Source organism: Coenobita brevimanus, chromosome 18, assembly GCF_032717465.1.
Source record: "Coenobita brevimanus isolate Jiangsu-jjx chromosome 18, ASM3271746v2, whole genome shotgun sequence".
NCBI classification, from domain to species: Eukaryota; Metazoa; Arthropoda; class Malacostraca; order Decapoda; family Coenobitidae; genus Coenobita; species Coenobita brevimanus.
In genome coordinates this window covers 30,760,171-30,785,894 of record NC_136971.1, presented here as the reverse complement: position 1 = coordinate 30,785,894, position 25,724 = coordinate 30,760,171, and the positions used below count along the sequence as shown (strand labels likewise).

The following is a 25,724-nucleotide window of genomic DNA, read 5'->3' as shown; positions in this document are numbered from 1 at the left end:
GACCCACTGAATATTTTTTTTTTTTGTTTATTCTTGTTACTTCCTGACAATTTCATCCAACTAAGGGAAGGACTGTGAGTAAAAGAGTAAACGAAAGTTGTATTTAACACCTCCAGTTCGAAAAAATATCTCCAATGTTAAATAAAACGACTTGGTGATATAGAGAATATATTAAGCAAGATAAAGAACAACTTTGATGGTCACACACAACCCAAACTTATCTACCACAAAAAACACACCCCAGAAAATGCCCTTTGTATCTGGACATATACCTCAGACACACCTGATGTGTACCTCAGACACACCCGATGCATACCTCAGACACACCCGATGAATACCTCAGACACACCCGATGCTTACTTCAGATACACCCGATGCTTACCTCAGACACACCCGATGCTTACTTCAGATACACCCGATCCTTACCTCAGACACACCTGATGCTTATCTCAGACACACCTGATGCGTACCTCAGACACACCTGATGCGTACCTCAGACACACCTGATGCGTACCTTAGACACACCTGATGCGTACCTCAGACACACCTGATGCGTACCTCAGACACATCCCAAACACACTCAAAAATAAAACAATATATATCAATAGGAGTGAATGGATTATATAGAAATACACTGAAAACTATTCAGACTGAATGTTAATTAGAAGTTAACTGATGTCCTGTATAATAGTTAAACTAGTAAACAATACCAATACAGTATTATCATTATATTATCATTATCATTATTATTATTCCTGTTTATTATTATTATTATTATCATTTTGTCTGTAGGTAAGTGTAAGTCCACAGTACTACTCTCTCTCTCTCTTTTTCTCTCTCTTATTATTATTATTATTATTATTATTATTATTATTATTATTTAGTGGTAGGTGGGGGCGCTCGCCATCCACTCACTCGATGTAATGTTGCTTTCGGGTGTCTGCCCTTTCCTCTCCTCCATCCTTCTTTCCTTCCATCCTCTTCTGTCTTTCTTGCCCTCAGTCTTTCCTCGTCCTTCTGCCTACGGGTGACTTTACACTCCCTCTTCTGTCTTCCTTTCCTTCATTCTTTCCTCTTACTTCTACCTGTGGGTGACTACACTGAATGACAAGCCAAATGGTTTCCTGTACACCAGGAAACCATTTACTACGTTGGGTGGTAACCATATAACCAAATTTTTGGCGCCAGGTGGCTTTGTGGTTAATTACGGCGCTCCAATCGGATGGAGCCGGTGAAAGTTTATATCCAAGGGGTGGTTGGGGTTTATCGCTCATGTAATGCCATTCAGGGATGAGTGAGGCTGGTCACTTGTATCTTAAATGTCAAGACCAACTTGCATAGCCCCGGGCTCCTACCCTCCTCATGGGGCAATGAAGGATTGGATGATGGATGGATTATTATTATTATCAATTATTCTTTTTTCTTCTCTCTAGGTAAGGAAATGTCCATAGTAGCACATTTTTAAATACCTCCCTCCCTCCCTCTCTCTCTCTCTCTCTCTCTCTCTCTCTCTCTCTCTCTCTCTCTCTCTCTTTAGGTGTAAGTCATCCTGATTCTATTAAGGAGGTGCTGCTTGGCTGTGATGGGCTGGTAGGTGTTGGAGCCGTCAAGGGGGCGAACCAGGGTCTCTGCGTTCGGTTGCACGAAGAAAGCAATCGACTGGCGGGGGGACTGACGCCTCACCTCCTCCTCCGGGATTATCACGCGGTGCTCCTGGGAACATCATAGTCATCATCATTATTATTATTATTATTATTATTATTATTATTATTATGAGTTTGTGTGTGTGTGTGTGTGTGTGTGTGTGTGTGTGTGTGTGTGTGTGTGTGTGTGTGTGTGTGTACAGAATAAAGTGTGAAAAATGAGAGTGAGAGTGTGCATTAAAGTGTGTGAAAAATGGTGTGAGAATGTGAGTGTGAGACGCAGAGCGAATGTAGAGTGAGTGTGAGGAGAGAGTTTGTGATATATGTGAGAGCGAGAAATAGTGTGTGTGTGTGTGTGTGTGAAAACACGTGTGGAAAATTTGGATGTATGAGAAATTTTTTAAAATGATTGAAAATAAAGGGGGGGGGGGTTGAGAGAAAGAAGGAAAAGTGAGCGTGTGAGAGAGGAATGTGTGAGAATGGATCGAGTACCGTATGTAAAAAAAAAAAAAGGTTTGATAGAAAAAGTAAAGAAAGTGGGTGAATGAAGGAAGGAAAGAGTGTGTGGAGTGAGTGTGAGAAAGAATCCAGCGTGTGTGACGGGTGACGAATTTATGCAACAGGGTCATGATGGTGATGATGATGATAATGATGATGATGATGATGATATACAAGACAGCGACGATTAATAAGCATGTGCAATCAGTAAAGTAAGTTCCCTTAATATTCGACCACTTCTACTCATGTCCTCAGCTGCCTAATATTCCTAAGCTGAGAGAGGCTTGGTATGGTTTCTCTGCACAAAGATGATTCCTCTTTCGATAATGCGTCACAGAAGGAAAGTGACGAACATACCTTACTTGTGAAGTAGATGTAGTGAAATTATAGTCGACCTTTTGTCGCCATATTTATTTTATATTTTCTGGTGGTGAGAAATAAATAAATAAACGAATGAATAAATAACGCCCAAGGTAAGCCAGTCCTCCAGAATCATGTCTAACGTGGCACCTGTAAAATGCAGTAGGGAATACAATAACCCAGTCAATTTATCTTGGAGCTAACTAACATAAATATCATGTATACATGAAGAGATTAACAGAACCCTGCACCGTTGATCGTATTTCCCGACTGCCCTGAAGTGTGACAAATATAAAAGTAAATAAATCAATGTTTCTCGGAACCAGATAACTTTATTCCACTCTGGTTCCTATGACTCACTCTAAGTTGAATACAATCGTCTGGCGTTCGCTGGAATAGAGAAAGAGAGAGAGAGAGAGGTGGGGAGGGTTGTGTTGAAGACCATCATTTCAGAATAACAACAGAAAAACTATTCAAACTTCCAGCTTACCGTGGCTACATATTTTCCACTTGTCCAGAACTGAAGAAGGTCCCCAGCGTTGACTACGATGGTCCCCGGGATGGGCGTGGCGTCCACCCATCGCCCTTCCACGTCACGCACCTAAATACATTATCCATCTAAAATTATCGCCCACCTTTACAAGGTGGAGCGATAATGTTTTTGCCCGCCTGTGTGTGTGTGTGTGTGTGTGTGTGTGTGTGTGTGTGTGTGTGTGTGTGTGTGTGTGTGTGTCTGTTCACATTATATATCATGAACGGCTTGACCTATCAACATGAAACCTTCAGGGTACCAAGATATGGGCAAAATTTTGGGCGAGTCCGAAAATGGGCACTCTGGGTCAATGTCAAGGTCAGCAAAATGGCTGCCAAAGGTCAGCTTGTTTTTAACGCCCTCCTTTAGCACCATTATATCTCATGAACGGCTTGAGCTATCAACATGTATCTTTCAGGGCATCAAGATATAGCCAAAATCTTGGACTTGGCCAACAGCATAATCTGGAAGGCGATTAGCATTCAGGTCCCGAATGCTTTTCTTTCATTATATTTATCTACTGTAATTAGTAAATGGACCAGAGATAGTTATGCTTAAATAAAGAAAAAAAATAGAACCGCAGTTTGTATTTTTGGTGATATGTGACTTCCATGTCCCCTCTCTGACAACAGCTCATTCCTGATCTTGCTTTACGTAGCTCTGAGTCTCCTACTAGTTCATTCTTTTTTTCCCTCTCTTTTCTTTTTCTTTCCCATTTCTCCCACGTTTCTTTTTTCTCTTCATTCTCTTCCTCCATGCCCTTCAACCTTCCACCCTCCCCTTCCTTCCTTACCCTCCTAAGCTACCTATTCAGTGGGAACTAGAAATTCCACATTAAATAGTCAATAACGTCGTCAGATCTGACCTAACTAAACCGAACTTGACTTATTCAGTGCAACTAAACAATTTCCACCCGAAATTATCCATAATCTTATCCGACTTAACCGACGTTAATTCTCCCTGAACCGACTAACAAAATCATTTGTAAATCATGTCAAAGATAACCTAACCGACCTTGAAATATTTTTCATTAATATAAAGCTTGAAATAGTATGTCTCATGTAACCTACACTAAGCTACATTAAAACAACCTAACTTCACCTACTAAAACTTCACCTAACTGAAGCTAATCTAACACAATCTGCAATGATTTTATCCAAATCAATCTTATTTAATCCCACTTAATCAAACCAAACTTAACAAAGCATAACATGACATCATCTGACCAAACCAAAACAAACCTGGTGTTTTCCTATGTCGTCCTTGTGGTGGTGACATAATGCATCTTACTGTGATTTATCCTCGCCTAAGTTAATTTATCCTAACGTCCCATGAACTCATCTCATCTAACCTAATCCAGTCATACATGGAGTCTTCCTATGCATTGCAAATGATCCTAATCTTACCTAATCCACAATCCTAAGCTAATATATCCTAATCTATCAGGACCTCACCTCATCTAACCTAACCCAAGCAAACATGGAGTCTTCCTAGGTGTTGCAGTCCATCTTAATCTCACTTAACGCTACTTATCCTAAGTTAAAGCACTCTTATCCTGACCTCCCATGACCTCATCTCAGCTAATCTAACCTAAGCTGACCTGGAGTCCTCCCATATCGTCCTGAAAGAGCAGTGTGATGGTGCCGTAGTCGGTGTGAGCACCACATCGGATGGTGTTGGGCGGAACGGTGGCGGGCTCAGTGGGGTAGTAGGCCATCCGCAGTACAACAAGCGATTCACCACCGCTCTTGAAGAGCTCCTCCTGGGTTGAGGTGAAGAAGTATCGTTCCAGGTCTGAGAATGTAGTATGACTGGGGCTGTGTTTTAGATGGAATAGGAGGCTTCGTAGCACCTCTTCCTCAGAGATTTATTCTGCATATTACATCTAAGTATTCTTTAGTATGTTACTGATGCACAGCATGTCCGTACTAAATATGGATGAATAACATAGAACATCAAGGTGTAAAGGGCATAACAAATCGCTAAGAGGAAGGCGCCACGAAGCGTAAGATACATCTTGGAATATGACTCTTAATCGGACCTAGGTAAAGTTTTTGACATAAATGCTGATCGACCTCATAATTATACATAAAGAGAAAGCTGCAATGACTTTTGAATCCTAAAGATGAGAAATCAACAAAGTTTTTCAGAATATTAAGCAGGAACGTCATAGCTTTTCGACTAAAATGTGGTGACATATTACGGCAAATGTTTTTGCGGGAAATCTAATATGTTCCCTGAGTTACCTGAAGAATTTTAATAACTAGAGAAACACAGCTAATTTTAAGAGAACAGATTTCTTTGGATGGCCTAATCCTTACCTCCGCCAGTTCATTAGAGGAGGTTATGTACTCACCCGTGTCTATCTGTCTGTCTGTTTGTCTATTTGTGGACAAGTGAATTCAAAAAGTTGTTATCGGATTTAAGTGAAGTTTGGTGGATAGGTGGACAGTGGGTCATTGAAGAGATTACAATATTAGATTTTGAGATGGATCCGGATCCGTACGTAGGAACAAATTATTATTATTATAATTCTTTTAGCGTCGACATAGGTCTGCGCTTCCTCAGATCCTGTAACGGGGCAAAGCATCATCGCAGAATTAAAGAATTAACTGACTGGCGCTGTGACACCAAAGAAGTATAGATCTGGTAGGAAAAAAGACTTATCACAATAAATTTTAAAGCTTATTGATGTTGGCGAAGGTATGCACTCTCTGGGTGCTTTCCAGTTCGCTATGTATTCGCCAAAACTTGGAAAGGCAGTCTCCTCTGACAGTATATTAGATTGTTATTTCTGAATAATGTTCCACTTAATGTTAACACTCCTCCTTTCACGAGGAATGAATCTCGGGTTTGGTGTAGTACTACTATTGAGTTACTGGTGGTAATGTTATTTCGAAGTTTTTAGTCCTAGTGAATTCCCTCGAAGAACTGGCGCTCTGAGGAAACAAGAAAATCGACCACTATCATCATCATTATTATTTTATTAATGACCTCCTCCGCGAGGTATATATTTTACCCCACGTTGGTTTGCTTGTTTGTCTGTCTGTCTGTCTGTCTGTATGTCTGTCTGTCTTTTATCAGGATTACTAAAAAAAGTTATGAACGGCTTTCCATTAAATTTTTTGGAGGGGTAGAGTATGGCTCAATGGACAGTCGATTAGATTTTGGTTGTGATCCAGAATCATTCGTTTGTTTGTTCACAAAATATCTCCAAAAATTCTCAATGAATTTCAGTGAAATATTGTGGAAGGGTGGGCCATGAGCCAAAAAATAATTTACTAAATTTTGGGGCAGATCTGGATTCGGATCCGGATCGTACAGAATAATATCTCCAAAAGTTATCAAATGAATTTCAATGAAATTCTGTAGAAGGGTGGGTCATACGCCAAGAAAGAATTCTTTATATTTAAAGGAGGATCCGGATTCGGATCCTATCGCACAGTATCTCCAAAAGTCCTCAATGAATTTCAATGAAATTTTGTGGAAGGGTGGACTGTGGGCTAAGAAAGGATCGATTAAATTTGGGGGCAGATCCGGATCCGGCATTGCCGGAGGTATGCGCCCTCTGAGTGCTGCTCTAGTTGTTATTATTAACATTACTGTTGTTGTTGTTGTTGTTATTATTATTAATTTTATTATTATTAATATTGCAATTATTATTATTATTATTATTGTTGTTGTTGTTGTTGTTCTATCTATCTATCTATTGCCAGACGCCTGAATCCCGTTTGGGGTGACCATAAACAAATCGCCCCTAAGTCGCCCTGTCCCCCGCCATTTCACTGCCCTGCTTCCAACTCACACACCTCTCTCTCATATACCTCTCTACCCCATCCCTCCATCTCATCCTCGGCCTCCCCCTCCCTCTTCCCCCCTCCACCTCACTCACATACACTCTCTTCCTCAGTCTTTCACCCTCCGTTCTCTCCACATGGCCAAACCACCTCAGTGTGTTCCTCTTAACGCTTCCAATCACATTCAAATCCACACCACAACTCTCCTTTATATCCTCATTCGTCAGCCTGTCTCTCCATGTGACTCCACAGGCTCCTCTTAAATACCTCATTTCCACTGCTCTCACTCTTGACTTGTGTCCTTCCAACAACGTCCAAGCTTCACTTCCATACGTTAGAGTTGGTATCACAATACTGTCATGTAGTAACTTTTTCACTTCCATGCTCACTTCCCTGTTTCTTATCACTACTTTCAAAGAACCAGCAATCTTCCTTCCCTGCTGTACCCTTTCAAGCACTTCACCCTCCAAACCTCCATCCTTACTCATCACACTACCCAAGAACTTAAACGTACTCACATTTTCCAATTCCTTACCATCCAACCCCGCTGTACATTCACTGACTTCACCCCTCTCAAAGACCATCACTTTACTCTTCCCTACATTCACCTTTAGATTCCGTTTCTTACACACTCTCCCAAACTCATCCACCAAACCTTGCAGCTCTCCTTCGTCTTCACTCAACAACACAGTATCATCTGCAAACAACAATACAGGGAGTTTCCAAACACTATCCTCTCTCACCAGGGCCACTCCAACATCCACTACCCTACCTTGTACCTGTTTTATTACCCCATCCATGTACAGATTGAACAACCATGGAGACATGACACATCCCTGTTTCAACCCAACTTTCAAAGAGAAAAATTCACTTAGTTCACCATCCACACGCACTGCAGCCTTCGCACCATCGTACATACTCTTCATAGCATTCAACAACTTCCCATCTACTCCATATATTCTTAACACTTTCCACAGTCCTTGTCTATCCACCCTGCCATATGCTTTCTCCAAATCCATGAAAGCCGCATACAACTTCTTTCCCTTCTCTAGAAACTTTTCCACTAAAGATCTAAGAATGAATATCTGATCTACACAACCTCTTCCCTTCCTAAAGCCTCCCTGTTCTTCTCCAACTAATTCCTCTGTTCTTTCTCTAACTCTGTCAATAAGTACCCTACCATACACTTTTCTTATTATACTAACAAGACAAATGCCCCTATGATTACCACACTCTTCTTTTTTCCCTTTTCCTTTGTACAAGGGAATAATTATACCTGACTTCCAATCCTCCGGGACTCTACCTTCCTCCCAGGCCAATCTGCACATCTTCCACATCCATTCTACTACTATCTCTCCCCCATGCTTGAGCATTTCACCACACACTCCATCAACTCCTGGGGCTTTTCCCGATTTAACTTTCTTCATTGCTTCCACAACTTCTGTTCTACTGATTTCTTCCTGTCTTCTTCTTGGTGCTCTTCTCATATTACCATTTTTTTAATTATTATTATTATTTTTATTATTATTATTATTATTATTATTATTATTATTATCATCATTATTATTATTATTATTATTATTATTATTATTATTATTATTATTATTATTATTATCATTATGACATCAATTCTACCCAGTCCTACATTAATGAATTAATACAAGCTGATACAGAATTGTTCATACCCAGTCAACAATTCACTAAAAGATTTGACTCCCCAAAATGGTTTGATAGCAATTGTGCTAGAGCAACGACCCAAAAATCCTTAACATATGACTTTTACGTAAAATAAAAAACATCTGAATCGCTCAGTCAATTTAAAATTGCTAGAAACCATGCAAAAGCAATAATAACTCTCACTAAATCAAACTTTCTTCACAACCAAGCATCCAAACAATTAAATAATTCTAATAACAATGGAATATTCTGGTCAACTCTCAGTTCTTTCAATAATAACTTTAACAAGTCATCACCCATCCCTCTACTCAAATCTTCAGGTGGTAAGGCTATTAATGACCCTCGTGGTACAACGAACATCCTTGCCAGTACATTTGCCAGAAATTCTACCTTAGAGGAAGTCAGTCAGAACGTGCCTTTACTAGAACTTGACTTTTTCGAAATTGCTCCACTTAAGATACAGACTCGATACTTTTTATCCATGCTAGATAATTTACCAGCCAACAAAGCTCCAGGTGCAGATGGAATTTTTCCAATTGTTTTGAAAAAGTGTTCCCCAGAATCAGTTTCTGTTCTAGCTAAATTGTTCATACTGTGCATACGTACTTCTTCATTCCCTAATTCTTGGAAAGAAGCAATATCTTCCCAGTTCCGAAGAATGGAAGTTCCTCTGACCCCCTCTGATTACAGACCAATAGCTATCACATCTTTTATTGGTAAAGTATTTGAGACTGTATTTGATACGCACGTTCTTTAACATCTTGAATCCAACAACTTAATTAGTGACATACATTATGGTTTTTGATGCGAATGACCCAGGGCTGATATTCTCAGTCTCTTGACTCACACCATCCATCAGTCAATTTACCAACATGGAGAAACTCATGCAGTAGTTTTTGATATTTCTAAAGCTTTTGACAAAGTGTGGCACCGTTCCTTGCTATCCAGACTCTCTTGTTAGGGACTATTATTTTTTGTTCCTCTAATTTCCTCATACCTCAGTGACAGAAAGATAAGAGTAAAAGTCGATGATTCCGATTTCCACTCGATTAACGCCGGTGCGCCACAAGGATCAGTTCTGGCTCCAACCCTATTCCTAATTCAAATTAATGATCTCTTACCTGTCACTCATAATCACATTCATTCATATGCTGATGCCAACAAGGATAGAAGGCCGGTCATCTAACCAAATATAATACAGGCTCTGAACTCTACACCTCGAAGCAGACAAAAAAAAAAAAAAAAAAAAAACTGACTGTTGCTTTTCTTCTTCTTCTTCTGGTTCTGCTGCTGCTTCTAGTTTATTTTTATGTTCCATTCCCCTAACTTTTTTTAAAATTATCTTCTCCTGCTGAGGGTTCATCAAAAGCCTTCTAAGCTATAAATCAGGCAACATCTCTACTGAGTCGTTTTTCTTCTGTAAATTCAGTGTTCTTCACAACAGACCACTTCCATAACCCAGACAATAACGAATCCTCGAATTATTAACATGGCTTTTTATTATGCGTATTAAGAAATGGAACAGGGAACGTATATTCAAGACAAATAATATTACCAGTCAACAGAAGGACTCATGGTCGTATGCTGAAACAAAATGTGGAGTACATGAGTCGCATGCGACAGCGACACAGTCTGGTATGCTTGAACAAACTGTGGATTCCACATTTGTGGTGTGCTACATTGCAGCTATATCTGAATGCCAAAATTACTGCGAAAAATGTGAAGCAGATGAAGGTTCTTCAAAATCGTTCTCAGATACAGGTAATACTCGTATAATGAAATAATACAAAACCACTCTTTTCACACCATCACATTTACTAGTCTTTTCTATGCCACAATTCAGGCGCCTGGTACAAGAAGGGCTTAACCACCACATCGGCCATTTTCTGTTCTTCACAGCAAACCCTTCCTTCACCCTCTCTTCACCATGTGGTACCCTTTTCCAAAGATAAAGCAACCTTCTTATGGGCGGAAATAAGGTCGGGAGTCACGTGGCCCCAGGGTGTCGTGACCAAGGCTGGCTTTGGTGGCAGTGGGTTCAAGAATACCAAAATGTTTATCATTGTCAGCGATTATAAGATGGGCATCAAGGTGTAGCTAGGTTATGACCTGACTCTATATGATCCAGTGCCCATTTGGTTGTAGGAGGACCAGGAGGAGGAGTATATCCCCTTGGTCTTGTCTTTACCTAATACGAGTGCCCCAGTTGAGTCAGGCTGACACAAGTGAAGCTTAAAGATTTGAGGGATCTCTGTAAATACGCGTCATATCAATTCCAGGGCTTCTTTGGGGATGTCTACAGCAGTCAGAGAGAAGAGGAGAGAAGGAGGGATGTTGGCTGGGAGGGAGAAAATCTGACTTGGACAAAAACTTCCTCATTTATTCCCACCTCACTCTCCATCACTCCACTCAAGCATTACTGACCTTGAGGGATTATTAGTTGTCCATATTTTAAATATCTTCATTCGTATCCAGACCTTCATCTGATTATGGATTACACTTTCCAGTTCTAAATCTAAACCATTGGTAAAATTCAGACTTATAAAATTCATTAAAATACATAAATAACTCAAAGCACGAGCAGATTTTTAAAGGTTTTTATCTTCTTACTAATGATGTTTAAGGACACACAGTTCTACGTGTCAGTAACATTTTCATGAGAGTTTGGTAGGTAGGTGTGTTGAGTAATTGCCTATAAAATATTACAAAAATAATATTTTGGTGTAAGATTCATGTAATTGAAAAACACTCCACTAGTCGATTCAACTGATCTAATACATCATTAATATAGATATTTTATCTGCTTAACCTTAACTCGGCAAAACGGATTTGGTGGTTACGCCCTTCTAGTAACGGGCGCCTCAAGTGTGACTAAGCATACGATCAAACTGCAGAATACACTCGTGGAGCGTGTCGATCGCACAGATCTAGAATGACACTCTTTTTTATGTAAGCATGCGACCAGAAGTCTCAAATGCGTCTGAGTCGGTGAAGTGAAGCAGAGGATTTCTAAGGCTGGAACAATGGATGAAAGGATGTACGAGCTATTTAATGGGCTTTCTCTTGAGAGTACTCCTACTTTATGCTTTTTTCCTCATGTCAAGGAGCCTTTTCATAATAAAATGGTAAGAAATAGCATCACGTAATAAAAATAAATGTTAAGGAAGAAGTGATAGGTAGTCACTTAATAGGCTGATATGGAAGAAGTGTTCAGAGCTTTTTAATATGATGAAAAGATGCTGGAGAATCACCTAACCCCATACGAGATTCTCCTGAGACCTCCAGTCTTACCAATAGCGATGGCTATGGCGGTGAGGACGTTGGATACGAGGGCCCAGCAGGAGGCGCGGAAGGTCTCCAATGCCATCCTCATCTCCGGCACCTCCTCGTCAGGCAACGGGTAGCTCATGTCCTTCACGTTAAATGCCTCACGGAGCTCCAGGAACTTGGCAGAGGCACCCAGCCTGCAGGGGAGGAAAGGAACGAATCAACTTATGGCGTCCTTTGGTTCACACCTGACGTGGTGAGAGCAACTGTGTGTGTGTGTGTGTGTGTGTGTGTGTGTGTGTGTGTGTGTGTGTGTGTGTGTTTCTTCGTAGTAATTGCAACTCCACGCTCATCTGAGTGTGAACCCAGTAGACTGCAGGCTGAAGTTTCCCTCTTCCCGCAATACTCCATCCTCCTTTCAGCAAGACAGGAAGGGAACTGAGGGACGTTTGCATAACTGAACAGCGTTGCCAGCTGGTCATATCTGTGCCATCACGTGAAGGCGTCCCTCTCCAACACTATTACTATGCTAAACAAACCACAACAGCTGCCCTGCACAGGCCAGACAAGGGCATGCGGCTCTGCTATAGTTCATTCACTTTAATACTGCGGAGATTTTAGCCTTCTTGCAACCTATGTCCCGCAGCTCAGTAGCAGAATAAGACAATGCTATGGTCCTGCTCCTTTCCTGGACACATTTTTGTGACTACCATCATATTCTAATGTAAACTATTGTTACAACTAAGCATTCAAGATGGACATATGGCAGTTGTAAGCCAAATTAGAATAAAAATGGTATAGTGGAGACAATTTCTGATCCTCACACCACAAAAGGCGTCCCCCAAACAGATTAAAATCGTCTGTCAGTAACGAGAATGAAATCAGAAGGCGCCTTGGTAATGAAATGGGATGTCATTTTTTTTTTTTTTTTTTTTACTCCTTCATTACAAGACACCAAACACCGTGTATAGCCAGCAGGATTGTTGGCAAGATTAACGCCTTGGATTGGTGTCACCTCCCCATTTTGACCTATTCTTGGTGCCACCATGAAGCTTTACTCAACTTAAGAGGAAAAAAAAATCTAGTACTAATGGGGTTTGTGAGGGCTAGATCTACCAAGCCCCAGTTTGGAAAAGGAAAAAAAAAAAGTCACGAAAGCTGAATAAAATCGTCTGAAGAGAGCAAGAATAAAATGAGAAAATAAGTAAGCGAGTAGAAATGGTTAGACTAGATCAACTCTCTCTCTCTCAGACGTACTTCTCAATGTCCACGGCTACATATCCATGCCTCTGCGACGGTCCCTTCTCATACTTCAGCTTCGTCTCCTTCCCGAGGCTGAAGAACTTGCTGGCACTCGATAACACCGCCTCCACCTGTCAACCCAGACGTCATCGTTAGAACACGGAACATAGAACACAGAAACATACATCACGGTTAAACCACACTTAGAACATAGAAGATAGAACATAGAACGCGGGCCATAGAACACAGAACATAGAATAGTTAGAACATAGAACGTAGAACACAATTATAACATGCATCACAGTAAGAACATAGAACAGAGATTTACAGTTAAAGAGAATTAGAACTAGAACGCAGTTACAGCATAGAACATAGATCATGGTTGGAACACTCTACACGGTTAGAACACAGAACACAGATGGAACACAATTAAAACACAGAAAACAGAACACAGAACATAGGTCCTGAGTTATAATTAGTGGCTGATAATACTAAATGGTTTGCTAGGAAAACAACTCTTTTCATCGACATACAAATACACATTTGAATGATGCTTGGGTTTCTAACGAAACTGGAACTAATTAAAAGGTTTTTATTTGAGTATGGTATCCATATTCGTAGAACGAAATGTCCCTTTAAAATGAATTTTGTGGGCCTAGATGTTAACTGTATAATAAACTATCACGTGTCATTTTTTTTTTTACTTTATCTCGGAATTAGAATTCGGATAATGACGATAATAATAGTGGTAAACTATGTGGCTGGTTATCTAAAGACAAATGAGGCAGTAAAAGAGCATTGTGATATGGATGTGGAATCTTCTGATATATGATTTGGCCATGTGGAGAGGATGAAGAATGAGAGACTGACTGGTAAAGTCTACGTGAGTGAAGTGGAGGGGGAGAGGGAAGGGGAGACCAAGGATGAAATGGATGGATGGAGTGGTGAGAGCTATGCGAGAGGGGGGTGTAAATTGGAGGGAAGGTATCCCAATGGCAGAGGACAAGACGACGTGGAGGTGATTTGTTTGTGGCCGTCCCTTACTGGATTACGGCGTCTGGCAATATATGGATAGATTGACTGATTGACTGATTGATTGACTGTACATGCATAGTAAGTTTCAGGCCAGTCAAAGAAATAAAGTCGTAAGGATATGGCAATAAGCATCGACAAAAAGAACACCAAGAAGAATCTATCTATCTATCTATCTATAGCCCGACGCCCTAATCCCGCAAAGGGTGGCCGCAGACAAAACGCCTCCAAGTCACTCTGTCACCCACCATTTGACTCCCCTCCCCCCAACTCACCCCCCCCTCCCTCATATACCTCTCAACTCCATCCCTCCACCTCATCCTCGGTCTACCCCTCCCTCACCCTCCCTCCACCTCACCTACATACACCCTCTTAGTCAGTCTTTCATTCTCCATTCTCTCCACATGTCCAAACCACCTCAGTGTATTTCTCCTAATCTTTTCAACCACATCCACATCTACCCCACAACGTTCCTTCACTTCTTCATTCGTCAACCTGTCCCTCCACGTCACTCCACATGCTCCTCTCAAGTAACTCATTTCCACTGCTCTCACTCTTGACTTGTTCCCCTCTTGCAAGGTCCTCGCCTCGCTTCCATACGTCAGGGTAGGGATCACAATACCATCATGCAGTGACTTCTTAACTTCCATACTCACCTCCCTATTTCTCATCACTGCTTTCAGTGTACCAACAACCTTTCTTCCCTGCTGTACCCTTTCACGTACTTCATCCCCCAAAGTTCCATCCTTACTCATCACACTACCCAAGTACTTGAATGCACTCACATTCTCCATATCCTCACCATCCAACCTCACTGCACACTCTGTGACTTCATTCCTCTCAAACACCATAACTTTACTTTTGTTTACATTAACTTTCAGCTTCCTCCTCCTACACACTGTCCCAAATTCATTCACCAAACCTTGCAACTCCCATTCATCTTCACTCAACAATACTGTATCATCAGCAAACAGCAACACCGGAAGCTTCCAAATCTCACCCTCATTCATTAGGGCCAGCCCCACATCCACTGCCCTACCTTGCACCTCCTTTACAACCCCATCCATATATATATTAAACAGCCATGGAGACATCACACACCCCTGTTTCAGTCCCACATTGAGATCAAAGAACTCACTCAGCTCACCATCCACTCGCACCGTAGCCCTAGCTCCCTGGTACATACTCTTCACAGCACTGAACAATTTCCCCTCCACTCCATATATTCTTAATACCTTCCACATACCTTGCCTATCTATTCTGTCATAAGCTTTCTCCAAGTCCATGAAGGCAGCATACACTTTCCTTCCCTTCTCTAGATACTTCTCCACTAAACATCTTAGAGGAGAAAACCGAGGAGAAAAAAAAACCTCTTTGGAAATACAAAATATTAATAGATCATGAATTTTTTAGGTCAAAAGGGTTATTCATATTTCATTCTTGCTACCTCAAAAAAAAAAAAAAAAAAAAAAAAAGTGTTATTCGGCTCAGGACTGACTTCTCGAACTGTTAGAGCTGCATGTAGGCTTCTTTAACTCCTTCACCATCACCTAAGCTGAATATAATCACTCGGTCGCAGGAAGAATAAACTGCAAATAATGTCCTCAGACTGAAGGGGACTAGGTCATCAATAAGAAACTGAACAGAGAGGCTGCTAGAGAGCGAGCAGCGAGGAGAACAGCTGTTAGGTGACATGTTGCAACCTTTATAAAAAAAACGAAAGAACGATGTAATACAATATATATCACGAAAGAATAGGTCCTACAACACTCCGAAGGCACCCAAAGCCAACAGTGGAGAAAATCGATGACCCCTTGTAAACTGGGGATCAAAATACTTAATAAACTGAGTGCGCCATGGTGTGAGCCATGTCCCTGGATTTTGACTGTCATTGATGGAACATCTGTAATTGTTTGATGTGATCAGTCTGCATCCCAAAGTACAAAGTGGAGTCAGCAACGATATAAAGATCACACGTGTACTACCGCCACCGCATGCTTCAAAAATTATCGCCAAAACCTGGATTTCGGTCCACACCTTGACGCTCTCATTTTTGAGAACACATTGCTCAGGCCTACTCCCGAGAAGGCAGGACTGGAAACAGCCGTCCCTCCTACTGGTGAACTGGAGGCCTTTCCTGAAAGAGAGAGGATGATGGTGATGATGATGTTGAAAACAGTTACAGCCAATAAGTCAGAGTGGAGAAAGCTTTGCCACCCACCAACCCACCTGTTGGCTGGGAATGCCGTGGTTCTTGAGGTACACAAAGCCCACACCGGTCAGGGCCGCTCCCAGCTCATTGCCACCCGCTGGAGCTCATCCTCGCTCGGGCCCCCAGCAACACCCAAGTCTGCAGAAGAAGAAAGATTAGACTCTTGCCTATCGACTGCGCAGGGCTCATCTAGATGATCATTTTTTGCATAACTTTCCGTCTTCCCCCTACAACACTAGCGGCAACAGTCGAAGTTACATCCAGGTCCCCAGTTGTACATCTGGGTAAACAGGGACAAAGGGAAAATAAAATACGTCCAGCAGCTTGACTGATGCGAGATCTAACTCAAGTCCTTAAAGTAGCGAGTTGGATATCCTATCCAATGAACCGTCCCCCCTCCCCCCCACTCTCCCTTGCTCCTGAAGGAAGGTTTCTGCCGAGAATGTGGTAAAAACTTTATTCGAAACACAGGACAAAGAATTTGAAGTCAGTACCTACTTTAGGTACTAACTCATCTTTTGGAAGTCTCTCTCTCTCTCTCTCTCTCTCTCTCTCTCTCTCTCTCTCTCTCTCTCTCTCTGTAATATCCTTCATCTTCTTTCTTTCTTTTATGTGCAATGTAGGTGGTCCGGAATGTGTGTGTGTGTGTGTGTGTGTGTGTGTGTGTGTGTGTGTGTGTTTCCCAAATTAAACTAACCTCGTCTAACCTGACCAAACAAACTATAATGCATACAGATCGCACAGTGCAGCAACAATGAAGCCTGGCATCCGCAAGTAAAACACCTCGACCTCATCATAATATATTTTAACGAGGGTCGATGAGATTAGTTCAGTTTCTAAATACACGTTTTCAGTCACTTACAACATAAACTCAAACTATATAAGAAACAAGATTGTGAAAGAAAAGGAGCCACTAACCTTGTTTTAAAATATTACAAGCTTAATTCCCTTGTTAAACCTGTCATCATTGGAACTGCTCAGTATTGTATTCCAGTTTACCCAGACGATTTTACTTTTTTGGGAGAGACATAAGAGCCTGAGTGTTAATGCAGTCACCAATAAACCTCTAGTGGTCTGTTCGCCATTGAGGCCGAAGCCCCTGATCGTTAAGGCACACACATATGTATATTTTAATTATTTTTTATTTGTTTTTCAATATTTTATAATATACCGGTATATTTTTTCCTTTTTCATATAACCCATAAAAATACCTAATTAAATAAAAACAAAAACTAAAACTAATAAACCTAAGAGGCAATTCTCTAACCTACACTAAATTCTAAAGATACAAATAGGTAAACTACACTAATGGGAGAAATACCTATACCTAGAGAACACCATCGACTGCAGATAATTAGGTCTGTTCGGACGCAAGAATATTCTTTAAAATCATTGCAATCATTCCACTTAAGCAGTAAAGGTTTAATTCTGAAAGTAATTCGCCTAAGAAGAGGTGTTAAGAATCCTTCCTAGCCTGGTACAATAAGGTTTTTATATCACCCTCTTTCTTAGTTATCTATCAGTTATTTAACTCTAAGCTATCTATCTCACCCATCACATTATTTGACCCAAAACTACCTCACCCATTGCAGCTTCTTTAACACTTGTATGTCTATTATATCTTTTTAGTAACGACATAGACTGAACAGATAACGTATAAGGGTATATTAACGTGTCAAATTAAAAAAAATGGACTAGTAAGGATGAGTTGCCAAAGAGCCTATTATGCTTACGGTATTAAATTAACACACAATGACAGGAGTAAATAAACTGATCACGTGACCGCAACACACACACACACACACACACACACACACACACACACACACACACACATACACACACAGACACACACACACACAGACACACACACACACACACACACAGACACACAGACAGACAGACAGACAGACAGACACACACACACACACACACACACACACACACACACACACACACACACACACACACACACACACACACACACACACACACACACACACACACACACACACACACACACACACACACACACAGCAGCGGGGACATGACGGCCAATAGTTTAATTCCTACACTCCAAAGACCTAATTTTACAGCACAGTCACCAACAAAAGTAGTGTCGCTTGTTCTGCTCCTCTTTTCATGAACTTAGAAAATCAGGCTCGTAAAACCGCAGCGACCTACACTGATGACATTGATCCATAGATAAATAAAGTCATAAGTATTCACCCAGTTCCAGAGAAATGAAGTTCCTCTGATCCCTCTGATTACAGACCAATAGCTATCACATCTTCTCTTGATAAAGTTTTTGAGACTGTAATTAATGAGCTCATGGTTAAAGAATGAGAATGAAGTCGCCAAAAACTATGAAAGCGAAGCACCTCATGTCCGGGGATCGTTAGTGAGAGACAGGTGCACAGAGCCGCTCCACTTAGAAGTGATCCCACATCTAGAAAAGCTATTGTCCGACCATCGTTTGAGGGCAGGGCCGCCGACAGCCATCACCAGACCCTGGGCAAGATTATCGACAGTGGGCCCCCCTTCCCCTGAAATCTGTGCTGAATATACGAGTATTGTACTCTATGTCTAGCTAATGGTTAAAGTGCTCCCTAACCAGTGTGTAATGGCACATTGATGTACTGCCCAAAGAATTCTGGTGTGCCATAGCACCTTCTCCTCCCTCTCTACAAAACAGCGATAATAACTACAAGGAAATTATAGTACATGTAGGCTATATTATGTAAAGAAAAATAAGAAATACTATTGTGTAATAGAAAGAAACAAATGAATACATTAAAGTTTCCTATGATTTCATTTATTCATGCAGTACTTTATATATGCAAATTGCACTCCACTTAATACATGATACATTTACATTTTCTTTCCACTTAACACTATCTTGGAGGTCTCGGGCCCCCCCTTCGGGCCCGGGCCCCGGGGATTGTCCCCATCTACCGCTTCCCCCTCTCTTCGTCCCGATTTGAACGGCGGGGCTTATCTGATCGTATCTTGACTTGCTGATTAAGACTTCTTGAACACTTTAATTGTTTTTCGTTTTTTTAAATTATTTTTCGTCTTTTACTTCGTGTATGTATGTATGTACAGTATGTATGTATGTAATAGGATAGATAGGGAGGTATGTACTCTAAGTAGGCAGGTAGACAGGTGAAAATCAGAGTCGATCATGTGGATGATGTGGAAAATCGTTGCTACCAATATAAAGCCGTGAGCCACTTCTGCAACGGGCTGCAGCATGCACTGAGCAAGTAAGCCGGAGTTGTGAACATTTGCTGTAAATATGAATGACGTACCATTGTCTAGCATATTGTATAATATTGTTATTAAATCTCATTGTAAATGATGGACGTCTCATTTACAGTCCCCTGACTCCAACACATCCAGAGCCGATCTGTGGAGTGCTGTAACTCCCAAACTATTGAGATTTCGCAATATGCTGAATTAGGAATTTGCATTCAGTATCGTCTCCGGAACATCCCCCCCTGATTTTTGCTACATGTTTACTGAACACCCTGTATACTAATGACTGTAATTCTACATGACTATAATTATTATATACCATATTAATGCCTATCTGTATGTATGTGTATATGTATTTATGTATGTCTCAATCTACCTCTCTTCACAGACATCTTTACTTATTCTTAATGTTTCATTCTTTTTCTTTTAATATCAGAGTTTCGTCTCACGCAATGGTTCCCATCCTATAGTTCAACAATTCTTGGTTCAGGGATCCCCAGTTTCAGGACTTTGTGTTGGTCAGTATCATGCAAATGAAGGACCAATGAATACATTTGGTAAGCATGAGATGTTATGATTGTACGTTGATGATTCATGTATGACGGAGGGAGAGGATGTTACCTAAATTCATAAAATTGTTTACAACTTTTCAGCCTGTCCATAAAACAGAACATGGCTTTGGCACATAGTATACTGAACACTGTGCTGCTATGACAAGAGTGAATGCAATAATTATATAAATGTGAAGAAAAACTACATTTCAAAATCAAGAGATGAAGCCGTCATTGGTCGGATCCGACAGCATAATGTTTTTACGGGTTTCTGTCCCAAACAACGTCTAACTTCCAAACAGTGATAGTAAATTACAGTAAGTGATAAGTAACCCATAACACCTAACTTAGATTCAGTGTTCAGTTACTCACCTAACTGGCCGAGGTCGACGATTGGGATGGTGGTGGTGTCTGGCTTCTTGCTGGACATGACTGGGGCCGCACTGAGGGTACAGAGTTTCATGAGATACGGAGAAAGATTAATGGATACACAGGTAGACAGAAAGAAAACGAAAGATCGACACAGGAAGAAAGGCAAGGAGAGATAGAAAGACTTAGTTACAGGGTATGTTAAACTTCGAGATAAATATATGGCTTTATATGGTGATGGTGGTATTTGTGGTGATAGTGGTAGTTGTGGAGATGGTTGTGGTGTAGTGGTGGTTTTGGTTGGGTGCAGTGGAGGTTGTGGTGATAATTAATGGTTGTGGTGGTAGTGGTGGTTGTGGCAGTTATAGCAGTAGTGATAGTTGTGATAACGGAGGTGATGATAAAAGTGGTGGTTGCAGTAAAGGGGATAGTTGTGGTAATGGTGATAGTTGTGGTGGAAATGGTGGTTGTGGTCATAGTGATAGTTGTGATGGTAGTGGTGGTTGTGGTAATATTGGCAGGTGCAGTAAGTGCTATTTGTGGTGACGGATACTAGTGGTAATTGTGGTAGTAATGGTAAAAGTGACTGTTGTGGTGGTTGTGGTAATTGTAACTGTTGTGGTGGTAATGGCAGTTGTAGTAAAAGTTGTCGTGGTTGTGGTAGGTGTAGTAATAGGGATAGTTATGGTGGCAATGGTGGCTGTGGTAGGTGTGGTAATAGGAACAATTGTGGTGGCAGTGGTTGTTGTGGTAGGTGCGATAACAGGGATAGTTGTGGTGGTTGTGATAGGTTAGGTAATAGGGATAGTTGTGGTGGTAGTGGTGGTTGTGGTAGGTATGGTAACAGGGATAGTTGTGGTGATCGTGGGACGTACGTGTGGTGGCATTATGAGGGACATACCCGAGGGAAGAGAAAGGTATACAAACACATGCACACAGCTCTGAGAGTGTGGGCAGACTGATAAGGATTAGCTGTGCTCCATACGAAACATTTTACACATTCTGCCCTTTTACCCATCCTTCCCGTACCTGAACCTCTCTCCCTCTCTCTCTCCCTCCCCCTTCCTCAACATCTCTCTCCCTCCCCATCTTCCTCCCCTTCTCTCCCCTTCCCATAATGCACGAAGAACATTGGTGGTCACACAGCCTCCCCTCTCCACCTCCACATCGTAACAGACTCACAAATGGACTTAACCAGTAAACTCTACCACTCTCTTTCTCACGCCGGTCAGACTGGTGGACTTAGTCAGTTTTCTCCTGGATATAAAGCGACTACAGCGGGGCGTATCATAGATGATTATAGGGCAAGATCGAGACTACGTAATGTAACGGGGGTGGGTGTTTACGACGGACCGTTTTCCCTTTCATGCTAACTGTCACCTGAATATAAAGTTAAAGCACAACCCGTCCCCTTAACTGCAGTTATTGCATGCATAAGAAAAAAAGGGTAATATAACGGCTAATTACCTTAAATTATATCTTATTAAAGTCTAGGTTATAATTTAATAAAGTACACACATTCTCCTGCCTACTTAGGACAACCACTACTAAAAAATACTAATACTCAAGACACGGGTAAGTGGGGTGGGTGAGGTAGGGCTCAGAGGTAGGTGTGGCGAGGTGACTATAAGGCACGGTGTCTCCACCGAAACATCTGCTAGGGCCTTTCTACCGAGATCATGGTAGCACCTTACCCAGGTATTTCTTCTCCCAGCACCTGTGCCTTGGAATTTATTTGATTTACACTAGAAACATAATACTATATGTGATCCTAAGTTCACAGTAATGAGTAAGTACAAATTACAGAATTGGCAGAGTACATATTATGGTATTTGTTTGAAAAAGTAGTAGGAAATAAAATTTTTATGAGCTAGAGTTATACTTAGATCAGGTAAGTTTACCCTTAAACTTCCAGTTGCTTCCAACGACCTGGAAAAAGTAAAGATTCTAACTTTTATTAATTTACCACTATGAGCCATTAATTAACTTATATTCAGTTACTACTTGGAATGTAATCACTAGTTATAAACTGGCATACAGGAATGATTCTGTACTAAAAACACTGCCACGACGGTGAACAAAGGCTATTTCCAGGAGGCCGTTCACTTCATTTCTCTTAATCACTTCACAGATTATGCTAAGACTACTTCAGGCTACATTTAATGTGTCCATGAGGAATATGCGTGTGAGTACTAACCTCTTTAGGGGGTCAAAATAACCTACAGATCCACGGGGAGTATGAGTGCGAGAAGGATCCCTGCCCAGCACTGCTCCGCGTCGTGTTATAGACAGAGGCGAGGGGAGCCGCTAAAGGGATGAGACGAGGGAAAATTCCATTTACCAACTTTTTTCTTAGCTAATTTGTCAGTATGAATTTAATATGTGAGGAAGAGTTATCGAATATGATTGTTATCATGCACTCTTCTGTTTTTAATACTTCAGTTTTACCTCACCACCTCCTATAATCATACCATCAACATAATAGGCCAGGATCATGGAAGGGAACCTGAAAAAAATTCGAGATAGCTGAGTTTTTCAGGAAAGCTACTTGGAAGCATGCCAAGTTGAAATCCACAAACATTCTAAACATTCCACATGAGCTAGCCGTGTGGGACGAAAATCCATGATGGCCGCCAACGGATTGGCATTATATAACTTCAGTAAGAATATTTCCTCCACTCTGGCTACTTCTTCATGGCTGACAATGCTCTTCTTAAACACCTCCAACGTCCTCATACAAATATTCAAACAGGTGACCCACTCATCGAGGACATGTTGTAAGATGTCGGGTTATTACTCTGTATGCAGCTGTGATTCTTGATTTCAGATGAGACAGCACATTATCTTCTCAACATATACAACGTCACTGCCTTATCTGGAATCAGGAATCACAGCTGCATGCTGAGAAATAACCCCAGACATCTTTCGTTCCTCGATGAATGGGTCACCCTTTTGAATATTTGTATGAGGCACGACGGTCAGCACTTCGAACAAATACTCTAATCATCAGTTTTCCCTATGGTTCGTGACTCGCGAGACACCTTGTATTTATTTCTCCCTAAGTAATCCTGCTTCTTTAATTCCAGATCAGTTCTATGGTACTTCGTAAGAAAGATTGGAGAAGAAACGTACCGGTAATTATTATCACCTGAGAAGCCTGAGCGGGTTTTTCTGTGACCACCGTTGTACAGGTATGTAGGACGTAATATTGCTAAAATTTGCCAGCGATATCATGGATGACAGTGCCACTGAGAGAGATAGATAGATAGATAGATAGATAGATAGAGAGAGAGAGAGAGAGAGAGAGAGAGAGAGAGAGAGAGAGAGAGAGAGAGAGAGAGAGAGAGAGAGAGGGAGAATGATAATTAAAAAAAAAATTCTACATACGTACAGGACGGAGATGATTAGGCTAATATTATGTAATTTTGCTAGGGTATTGACCCTTCATCAGACCAGAAGTACTCTGTGAAGGCCTCTCTCACATTGCTAACTACTGTATTCTTTTGTAGCTTTTTTCTGTTGAACTTGATAATCGAACAATGTTAGAGTTTTCTTCCCTAGTCTGGTTTGCTGATGCACTGATGTCCTTTTGTGTAGAATGCATACAGCTTTCTTTTCTCTAAACACAAAGTCGGTATTTCAGCATACTATTTTCTAGTAGTGCAGACTTTTGTAAGTATGCCATGTCTTCAGACTTTGTTGCCAGAGATGAGTCATGCAGAGAATCGGTGAGTCCTTTAACCCATGGCCTGACGAGAGGTTGCTATGGCAATTTAGAGATTCAGATCACAACGCATGATTAAACTATACTTGTAACCTTGACGTTTGGCCTATTGCCCTCAAACCTATTATGATTGGTCTTTGTCTGTCAAATGTTCAACCAGATTTGGTTAAAGTCGGAGAAGAACTCGTTATTTAGCTTGGCCCGAACTTTTCTGACGGCGGCTGTAATCTCCCAGAATTCCGGAAGTCTTTTTTTCCTTAGGAAGGTAGGGGTGTTCTTAAACTGAATAAAATCGGCTGGAAGTAGCAAGTATAAAATACCCAAAGGTGTGGCGTCCCTCTTTTCTGGAAGGTTTTATTCAACCCAAAATACCATACCTTCATCATGCAATTTGAGTGTTATACGCACATGTCTGTGATACAGCCACACATGTGAACTAATTACAGTTCTGTTAACTTGAAATTACACATGAAGGGTCAGGATAAAGCATATTGTAAGTGGCATCTGTGGCTGTTGTCTGCGTTATTAGGGGTTAACAAAACTCCAGCTTCGCCTGATGCCTGTTAGATTATTCCCATTGCAAGGCACAGCATGGAGTGCAAAACATACAATAGCCATTAGCTACAAAGAGTACCTCCACCAAAACAACCATGATCCCACACTCACACACAGTCCATCAGTTATTGTTTCCTGGTAGCAAACACCAAGACAATGTTGTTGCTTTAAAGAGTAAAAGGAAACGTTATTTACTTTTTTTTTTTTTTTTTAATAATTTCGTAGTACCTCCTCTTTAGCTATTTATTTTACATAGTATACCCATTCCACTGCGTCTACTCAACATTTAGAGCTCCCTGATGCCTCATATCATAAAGAGTCATCCACGGACAGATTCATAACAAATACCTCTCAGCTTAAGATTATTGCCTAAAAGAGGAAAGGTGTATGTAGAGGAGGTGAAATATTAGACGAACTTTTGTCCCTGACTGTACATTACTAAGGCAAACTAACTCGATAATAGACACATAAATAACATATGAGAAAACAACAGGGAGTAATATGCACAATAAAACACTAAGGCTAAGTGGTCCTTTATGCCATGTAGAATACGGTCCTGTGACTTGAAACTGTTACATCATGATCTATTTTTTGTTGTGTCACGGGGAACTAAAGCATTCTCGCCTCCCACTTCCTCATCCTCTTTCGCCATGCCTCCCCTCCTCCCTCCTTACCAGGTATGGTTCGGGAAGTGAGGTGTGGGAAGTGTTCTAAGAATTTCCCAAAACTTGCACCAAACCACCCCATCAGAGAAGGCCTTCCTGCTATGTCATCTTGGGGTGACGATTTCCGCTCTTTTATTTATTTATTTATTGCTTTTCCACGTAAATATAATTGGTTGCATAAAGAAATTGACCCACTGAATATTTTTTTTTGTTTATTCTTGTTACTTCCTGACAATTTCATCCAACTTAGGGAAGGACTGTGAGTAAAGGAGTAAACGAAAGTTGTATCTAACACCTGCAGTTCGAAAAAATATCTCCAATGTTAAATAAAACGACCTGGTG

General features: G+C 41.0%; 1 protein-coding gene across 1 annotated transcript; it reads right to left on the bottom strand.

Moving 5' to 3' along the window:
- Positions 1-1,533: 1,533 nt before the first annotated feature.
- Positions 1,534-20,499, bottom strand: LOC145391451 (uncharacterized). Its single transcript, XM_080266064.1, has 7 exons — positions 20,442-20,499; positions 16,278-16,357; positions 13,032-13,147; positions 11,799-11,971; positions 4,634-4,827; positions 2,992-3,102; positions 1,534-1,713 (listed from the first exon to the last, which is right to left on the bottom strand). The coding sequence occupies exons 1-7, from the start codon at positions 20,497-20,499 to the stop codon at positions 1,534-1,536; spliced, it is 912 nt and encodes a 303-aa protein (XP_080122190.1).
- Positions 20,500-25,724: the final 5,225 nt, after the last annotated feature.